General features: G+C 50.2%; 1 protein-coding gene across 1 annotated transcript in view; it reads right to left on the reverse strand.

Moving 5' to 3' along the window:
* The window catches only part of CLUH (clustered mitochondria homolog), a 20708-nt gene extending 18339 nt beyond the window's left edge, over positions 1-2369 (reverse strand). The window contains exon 1 of the mRNA XM_006925092.3: positions 2143-2369. Coding sequence (XP_006925154.1) covers positions 2143-2242 — 100 coding nt within the window. The 5' untranslated portion in view covers positions 2243-2369. The remainder of the gene's footprint in view (positions 1-2142) is intronic.
* Between the last annotated feature and the right edge of the window lie 7075 nt (positions 2370-9444).

The following is a 9444-nucleotide window of genomic DNA, read 5'->3' on the forward strand; positions in this document are numbered from 1 at the left end:
GGATGTGGGCACCTGTTTGCCTTTCCTGCTCTTCTTCCCCCCTCCCCCCCAGCCAGAAGCAGGCCTGCAGGTTCTGGGGATAGTTAATGCTCCTTAAGCTACTCTTCAGTGACCTACCCAAGAGAAAAGCTTTGGGATCCTGTCAGGAAGCTCCTCTAAGCCCCCAAGCTCCTCCCCAGTCTGCCAGCCCCTACTCAGCTCTGGGCCCCAAATCCAAAGAGCACTCCCCTATGAACTTGAAAAACCTGCCTGTTCTCTTAACCCCTAAAAGCAGCTTTATTCCCAACTGACCCTTGCTTCCTCCACAAAAGGCCTTGATATCCTCCTCAAGGGGACCGGGCAGCCTTCCAGAACTGGGTCTTGAGGTCAAGAGCCTGCCTGGGTAAGAGCCTGTTGGGGTACTCCATCAATGCCCCCTCCTTCTTTGAACAGATTCAGGCTGGCTGTAATTCAAGTCCTGCCTATCTACACTAGCTTCCTAGACAGTAAGGGGCCAACATTCCACCCACTGGTATGTTCTTAGTTTCCCCAAAATGAATAGCTGTGCTCTTCTGCTGACGCAGGTTGCCCCAGACAGAGCCTCTTGGCACATAGCTGACGAGGGGCTTCACGTAGGCCCTCAGAGAGAAGTCCTCCAACAGACTCTCCCCTCCTTAACCCTCATATTCTCAGCATATGATCCCAGCAAACATGCCTGTCTCAGTTTCCTCTGGGACAGGCCTGGCAGCCTTGACATGCTCGCCTTGGGCTGGAAATCCAAATGCTCTCAACAGCTAAATTGCTGTATGACCTTGGGCAAGTCATTTCATCTCTTCAGGTCTCTTAGCTAGAGAGGAAATCAGCCAGCCCCTCTTATCTATCTCCTCTTATATACCATGACACGCTGATTCAAAGCCACATCAGGGCAAAGCCTGGACGGTTGGAGTCATCAGCATCTGTGGATTTGTCCAAACCTTGGCCTTGTCTAGGCCATTGGCAAAGCTGCCACAGTACCTAACCCCTATCACAAAGTAACCCACTGTGACAGGGTCAGAGAGCCTAACACTTTTCCCATCCTGACTCACCAAAGCTGGGAAAGGAAATGAAAATGATAAGTCCCTGTTATAGAGAGCTGATGAGAAGGAGGAGATAGGGGTAGTTCTGCCCTCCCACCACTACCCAAGCCAGAGAGTCCACTGTCCAGCCCTGGGGCTCTGAGGAAGATTTGGAGATGACAACTAATGGGCTAGGAAGGGAGCTTCAGCCTCAAGGCCAGACTCTGCGTTGTGATGCAAGGGAACAGAGGAAGTCCAGGAGAAATGGAGAGAAGCAGGCCCCACCAGAGAATGCTGCAGCTGCTCCCAAAGCCACGGCCACTCAACCCCCATGGGGGAGCTAGGAGCTCCACTCCACACTGACGACCTTTGCCTTAAAAACAGCAACTCTAGGCTGACCCACTTTTCGCAATAAAGCAGGTTAATGATCAAGTTCTGGCACAAACACCTCCTCCTGCCAAGGAGTGTGGCTTTGGCCCCATACACAGGCAGACCCCTACGTCCGCTGATCAGGCCAACCCTAACCCATTAAAGATCAGAGCCCGAAGACCTGGGGTTAAAGCCTTGCCTCTGAGAATGAACCATAGAAATCTGTTCGTAATACATACAGCCTAACTCGCGCTCTTCCCACAGACCAAACCTGGTAAGTCTCTAAGTGTAGTCTTACTCGCAGGGCTGCAGCCCGTGCACAGAGAACGCTTGGGTTCCTGAACGTTGGGAGGGATGCCTAACAGAGCGAGTGTCAGCGACCCCAGCCCAGAGAGTTCCCCAGAGCACGGGAGGAGAGGGGGTGGGGCCGCCGAGTCCATCTGCGGCGGCGGCGCACCCCGAAACCGCGTGTGCGCGCACGTGTCCCCGCGATCTGGCGCGCGTGTGCCCGCCGCCGCTGCTCTCCCCGGGACCCCATGTGCAAAGCCCGGGCCGCAGCCGGGGGCGACAGTGAAGGTGACCTTCAAGGCGGGGGCGGCCCAGTGGAGGGCCGGGAGAGAAGCAACCGAGCCCGGCGCAGAAAGAAAGCGGCGGTCTCCGCAGAACCCCAAACCAGCCCGCCCGCTAGTCCCGGTCCAGCCTCCCTGCCCCGCTCCTCCCTGGCCCCGGCCCCGCTCACCGGCCGCGCCCGGCCTCCCCTTGCCACCGGCCTGCGAGTTGGGCTCCCGGGAACTGTCGGCCGGGGCGGCTGCCGGCAACTCGTCCGTTTTGATGACCATGGTGGCGGGAGCGGGCGTCCGGCTCAGCTGTCCGTATCGCCCGCCGCGCCACTAACCCAAGTGCCCTGCTCGCCGCGGCCGCTGCGGGAAGGACGGAGTCACCGGCCCACGTGGTGCGCGCCGTAACCTTTGACCCTACCGCCGCTCCTCTGCCCCGCCCCCGCGCCGGGACCGGCCCACGGCGGCGCACAAGGGACAAAACGCGCCGCGCCTCGTTGGCCCGCCACCAACGCGGTGACTTTCTCTAACGCCTTAAAGAGAACGTACCTTAATTCATGGGATAGAAAGGCTTCGGGCCCTGGAGAAGCGGGGCTGCAGGTAGAAGTCCTTGAGGTTCGCTGCCCGTCGAGCAGGCGCCTTGACCTTGAGTGGAGACTCCTCTAAGATTGCCATTGCCAACAGTCCCCTCCCCCAATGTCCTCTGTTTCCAATTGCAAATCTGCCAAATGACCACGCGGTCTCTAATCTGCGATGTTAGCGTGACTGTCAGCGCCTTCCTCCCTAAGCTTGTCCTTTGCCGCCTAAGGGGTGGAGCTGGGGTGCCTGGCTTCTTGAGGAGGGGGTGGAGGGCAGCCTAGGGCATGGTCACTAGAGGTGAGGGTGGAGAATGGCGAATGGGGATGAAGTGTCAGAAATGGACCCACCAAACTGTCCTGAGCCACAACGGGGTCCTCTTTGTCAGCGGTCTCGACACCCCTAACAGATGAGTCCTCTTTTCCAGACTGGTACATTATCCCCATTTTAAAGTGGAGGAAGCTGAAACAAAGGCCTCAAAGAGAGCAAGTAGAGCTGGGTCAGACTAAATCCACAGTAGTTCAGATTTTCAAGTGTTTGGTTTGGGCTTGGCGGGGACTGAGAAGTGAGGTTAGAGAATATTGCCCTGGCGACATGCCAGGTTTTGCCAGGAAACCATTGGGAATCACTTAAAACATATTCCTAACATATTTCAAGATCTAATGGGGATTGGGAAACTGCAGCTGCAGAGCAGGGCTAGGGCGGGACCTAGGGCCTCATAAAAATTGCAAAGGAAAGTGGACTTTGTCCTGGAGTATAGATGGTGGGAAGGGGAGCCAGTGAAAAGCCTTAAGCATTTAAGTAGGAGAAAAGGAAGTGAGAAATGCTCTGGCTGCTGTAAGGGGGATAAGGGGGACTGACCTAGATTAGTGGGAGATGGGTTAGGACTATTGCACAAGAAGGATGGAAATAAAAGTAAGACCTGGCTACTGGGTGTGCATGGAAGGTAGGCAGCCAGGGTAGTACATGAACCTAACACTGGATTGCACTGGAAATCTGCATTCTGCAACTTCTACCTTTCTCTTTTTGCAACTTAAGCAAGTCTCTTGACTTTTACCCCACTGAATCTCAAGTGCTTCCTTTGTCAAATAAAAACACTCATTTGCCTAGACTCAGCTGTTAAGAGAAGATAATGGTAGCACTTGCAAGAGCTCAGTGCTACAGGAAGATCAGAGATGAACTAGATCCAGGAGTCCCTGCCAGGAAAGGTTTCAATCTGTTGGATGAAGTGAGATGCGCACAGCAACTTCATGTGAAAGGCTGCAGAATAAAGGCTTTTAAGGACGGCTGTTCTGAGTGTGCAGAGCAGACCGTCAGGGAGGGCTTCTTGGAAGAGGCTGTTTTGAACTGAGCTTTGAAAGGTAAAAAGATTCTAATGAGCAAGTCAGTGGAATCGAATGGGCAGACACAGAAGAAGGGATGCTAGGAATTTATTCACTCATTTAGTTATTTTTTTAAAAAATTTTTAATTTTACTCAGAATTTTAAATAGGTAATAGATTCACATAGTTCAAACTTCATAAAGTACAAAAGTACAGTGAAATCTCTCACTCGTCCCCCAGCCACCTAGTTTCCCTCCCCAGACCACCAAGGTTATCAATTCTTTTCTATTCTTCTAGAAACATTCTTGGCATATAAAAGTATATGTGTGTGTGTATGTATGTATGTATGTGTGTGTGTGTATTTCTTGAGTTACACAAATGACGACATACTATACTTGCTATTCTTCACCCTGATTTTTTAATTTAACAATATATTCTAGAGATTGTTCCATATCAGTACACAAAAAGCTTTCTCTTTCCATTTTACGGCTGGATAATATTCCATTGTGTGATTGTACCATAATTTTTTTAACCAGTTTCTTGACCGATAGGCTCTTAGTTTATATTTATGAAACACAAGGAATTTGGAGAATTGTACCAAGTCCAGTGTAGCTGAAGTTGGAAGCCCTCTCCATGTTGGTAATGTTACTTGTACTCAGAAGCATAGCTCAGTTTTAACACTAGGAGTAGCAAGCCTGGGGATCAGGAGACAGATACACACAAAAAGTGTGATCCTCTGACCATTTTATAGTCAGGTGGTCTAACATCTGATCACATATTAAACAGACTGTTTCTTGATTTCAAGCTGCCTCTGTCAATGTCTTTTTATTACAGTCTTAACAGCAACTACTCCTACCACTTTCTCTCATTATTTCCACCGTTACCTATACATTGTACTATGGTTGAAGTGACCATATAATTTATCATCCAAACCAGGAAACTTTTGAGAGTGAAAGTGGACACTATTAATAATGATATTGGGACAATGGGTGTAAACCGAGACCGTCTTGGCCAAACTGGGATATCTAGTTCTCAGGCGAGGAGCCTAGCTGCTAGACGGGAAGACTTCTTGAAGACAAGGACCATAATTTATTTATCTGGGTGTCCCCAGCATCTTCCCAGAGCCTGATGCATTGAAGATGTTTAATGATCATTTGTTGGTCGAATAGACGACCTGGGTGTAGGGCATGCCAAGCAGTCTTTTTGAGGGCTCCACAGGATGCGAGGGGGGAGCGTATCTAGCAGCCCAGCCTTTTACCTTTGATCCCCGTTATTATTTATAATATCTGGGCTTTCCTTTTAGATATCCCTTTTGTGTACTGTATGCTTTGACCTTTGTATCCTAAGCTTCAGATCATTTCCACAATGCCTACCTAAGATCCACCAGGCTGAGCCCTGGAAACGCACCAGCCTGTATTCTGCCCTGACCTTTCTTCCCTATCCTCATGGTCAGGTGCTGTGAGCACCTACTGGTCAACATGGATGCTGGTGACTAAGTGGTCCCAGCAGCCTTAGAATCTATAATTGTACTTCCATGGATCCCCTTCACCTTTTTCTAGCAGGCTCTTGTTACACAATCTCCATCCGCAAGGATCCCTGAGTGGCACTTGTGAGCATCTCAGTTTTCCTATCTTTAGGGCCCCTGGGTGAAGATGCTAAGTACAGAAAGAGGTTTGTTGACGCTGGGACATAGCCTGTGTAAGTAGCCTGCTTAAAGCCTTCCACTTCCCTAATTATTGTTATGAAGGATGCACCTACTCACCTGGGCATTCCTATCTCCCCCCACCTTTTCAGAATTCCCAAAGGGTTGGAATGGTGAGCAGGAGCCCCATTCCTCTGGATAGCAGGAGGGAGCCCCCTACCTCACTGGCCTGACGCTAGAGACCTATAAGAGAGGAAATGCTCCACCTTCCTCAACCCCAAACTTGTGTGGGCAGAGTTGCCAGGAAGGAAGGGATAACAGCAAGACACTCTGGGCCTCAGTCTCCCAATCTGTAAAATGAGGGGATTGCACAGACCATCTCTGAGTTATCTGATGCTGACATTGCACATCTTCACCCTATACTATGATTCTGGCTAGGCTCAGCAGAGAACCCCCAGGGGCCTGAGACCAATCCCTTCTCTTTCTTCCTCATCTTCTCTCCTTTTTCTCGATTGTACATGGGCCCCCAGAGTCCTGGGAAGATGTTTACCCAGGGCTGGGCCTTCCCTCTCCTAGCTGCCCCAGGAGATGAAAGGCCAAGGACAAGCAGATGCCTGAGCCATACTTCCTGGGCTTGCTTGTAGGTCTGGTCCTGGTCCATTCTGGGCTCAAACCTAATCACCAGAGGCTAGAACAAGGAAGTAAGGTGGGGCAGACTGTGCCTGCCTTCCTGCTCCACCTGGACACACTGGGTAGGAATCAAAATATGTGACTTCAAGTAGCTTCATCCCTGACTTTTTCATTATGTAACCTTGAACAATCATTTTGGGACAGATATGGAAACCATCCCAGGTCCGCGAAGTCAAACTCAGATACCACTGTGTCTGTTAAACTCCTTCTTAGTCCTGACAACTGGAAGTGGTAACTCCCTCCCCAGAACTCTGCAAATATTTATTCAATGTATTTTATTGGTTGATGTCCACTTGTTTTGCCCCTGCTGATTGTTCTTGGACATCATCAGGACTCTTGAGGTTAGCAAGGCACTAAAACTTAACTCAAAATGTCTTTAAAAAGTGTGTCACAGATTGGAGGAGGCCAAGAAAAAATAACTAAATGCAATGAGATTCTGGATAGGATCCTAGAAAAGAAAGAGAACCCTAGTGGAGAAACTGATGAAATTCAAATAAGGTCTTTGGTTTAGTTAACAGTCATGTACAATGTTCATGTCTTGGTTTTTATAATTGTGCTATGATAAAATAAGACGTTAACATTAGGGAAAGCTGGGTGACGGATATACAGGAACTCTGTATTATTACTATAACTTTTCTCTAAGTCTAAAATAATTTAAAATAAAAAGTAGAAAAAAACTCACAAATTAATGCTGACCATTTAAGTACAAAAGTGGGGGAGGGGTTTATTGGTCCATATAACTGAAAAGGGGAAGGGTATATAGCCTGCAGGAATAGCTGGATCCAGGTGGCTTAATTCTCAGGAATTGTTTCCACCTCAACTGGTTCTATTTCTTTTGTAGAGCTTCATACTCAGGTAGCCCTATCTTTTGTGATGGGAAACAGCCTGCCGGGCCTCCAGGCTGATTTTCTGCTATTTTAGCCACCCAAGAGTTTGTCCTCAATGGTCCAATTTTGTTCCTAGCACCTAACTTGGTGTGTTGAGTGAATGGCTCCAGTAAGTCTGGAGATGAACTCTCATTGGTTCAGACTGAGTCATGTGCCCAACTCCAACCCAATCAGTGTGACCTACCTTGCCTGGGTCACATGCCTGGGGTCAGCCCCCACAACACATGGACTGAGATGGTAGAAGGGCAGTTGCCCACAAGGAAGCAATGGGTCCTGTTATCGAAAGGAGTACAGGCAAAACTAAAATGGTCCCTGCAGCCTTAGAATGCAGAGCTCTCTCACTTTTTCTCCTAGAGCCATCCACACCACAGACCTCCACTAAAAATGTACAAGCTTGAATTCTCATGGGTGCTGGGTTGCTAAGCTGTCAAACTGCAGTCCCAGGATAACTGTCATTAGTGGAGGATAGGAATAGGGCTCCTCTCTGGGATGCTGGGCTTCTTGCAGCTGGATCAGATGGCGGTGGGCATGGCCAAAGATGCCAGAATACCAGTATTCCTTTTGGGCCAGCACAACAGGCAACTCCAGGCATGGAGCACTTCCGATCTCTCCCTCTCAGCCCTAGCCAGGAGCCTCTGATGCAAAGTCTCATTGTTTTTTCATTTGAATTGGGGTGGTATGGAGAGAGAGATAGGGCTAGCCTGAGCATCAGGGACATCTCAGATGAGCAGCTTCTGCCTCATGTGAGGAATATCTACTGAGAGGACTCCAGAGTCTCAGCTCCAGTCTCAACCAACCCATTGGCTGACTCCCAAACCACTCTATATCTCCTCATATCCTCTCCCACACCTTTAGGAACGGGGGTGGGGTGGGGCGGGGCTGAGTACCACAGAGAAGAGGTCTGGCTTGTGTTTTTTTCAGATATTTTATTAAGAATAAGGCATATGACAGTCACCCCTAAAGCATAGGGCTCTATTTCCGTGGGTGAGTGAATACACTCTGAAAAGCAGTGGATTAACAGCCAACAGAGAATTTGGAGCAGGATGGCTGTGCCCTGCCCTCCATGTCCCTCATTCAAGGCTGGCATCTCAGTGAACAGGTGCTTAAAGATCCTGGGCTCTCTGCACTGAGGAGATTCTGCTCCATGGCCTCTAGGCCACCTTCCTCTCCATAAAGGAGGCCACCATTCTGCTGCTTGTTTGGGAAAGGGTTACCCCACTTCAGCCCTGGACTGCTTCCCCAAACTGTAGGCAGGCCTCTGTGAGTGGGATACAGGGGCGGGCAGGGGTACAGAGCCTCATGCTGTATTGCCCACTGGCCCCTGGCTGGTTTCTAGATCAGGGTGGGGTCCCCACCTGAAGTTCTTCCTGGATCTGTCCACACTTGGGGTGTGGCTGGAGCTCCAACTAGGGCCCCTGACTGTCCATGTCAACATGCCCCTCCCGCAACAGGGACCCCTGCAGGGTGGAGAAGGGAGGGAGAAGGGGGAGAAGAAACAATCCTTTCCCTTCTAGTCACATAGGTGTTCCAGAGGCTTATGGGAGGGGTCTTCCTTTGGCAGGGTGGGTTCCCCAGGCTAAGGAAGGGGACAGGGCCTCCCCAGGCCCTGAGGCTGAGTTTTGGACCCCTGATGCCAAGGGCAGGCCACTGACTCCAATCCCATTCTGCTGCCCTGAGATTTCTGTTCCAAACCCCAGGGAAGGCAGGTGGAAGGAAATCTCTAGTTTATTATTTTCAGGAGAGGGATGGGGAAGGGGAATGTCTGTTAAAATGAGAACCCTGTATTTGCCTTCCCTGGCTTGCTGAGTGGGGTGGGGAGGGTTGACTTATTTCCTTTCCCAGGCACCCCAACACCTTAGCTGAGAGTCGAGTCAGCCGCCCCAGCATTCAGGACCTTTCATCTGGGGAATCTCCAAACACCCCACAAACAATTAAGTGTCATTATTTCTGTTTGTCGAAAGGACAGGAGTTGGTGCTGATGGGGGTCATTTGGGGAGAGGCAGGCAGGTCACCTGAGGATCTCTGGGGTCGGGGTGTGATAGGGGTCCCTGGCTGGGACTCCTTGGGTTCAGGAGGGAATGGGGAAGAGGGCTATTGCTATAGAGCTGGGGGGAGGCCAGGTGCGTGTAGCTATGGCTTTTAGTGGTTGGGTGGGTAGATAAAGTACTTCTCTATCTCTGTAGAAGAATCAATATAACAAAGTCACTCTGTTTACCCCAAAAGTGTGGTTGTAGAAGATGAGGGTCTGGGTGGTAGCCTCCAGAAAGGCACCATTTCCCTCCTTCCCATCGTCCTCTGGGCCCTTTCATTTTGAGTATAGCCAAGAGAGGAGCAAGTCTTCCTCACAAGGACATGCTTTGAAAAGGAG

The sequence above is a fragment of the Pteropus alecto genome, unplaced genomic scaffold, assembly GCF_000325575.1.
Source record: "Pteropus alecto unplaced genomic scaffold, ASM32557v1 scaffold98, whole genome shotgun sequence".
Classification (NCBI taxonomy): domain Eukaryota; kingdom Metazoa; phylum Chordata; class Mammalia; order Chiroptera; family Pteropodidae; genus Pteropus; species Pteropus alecto.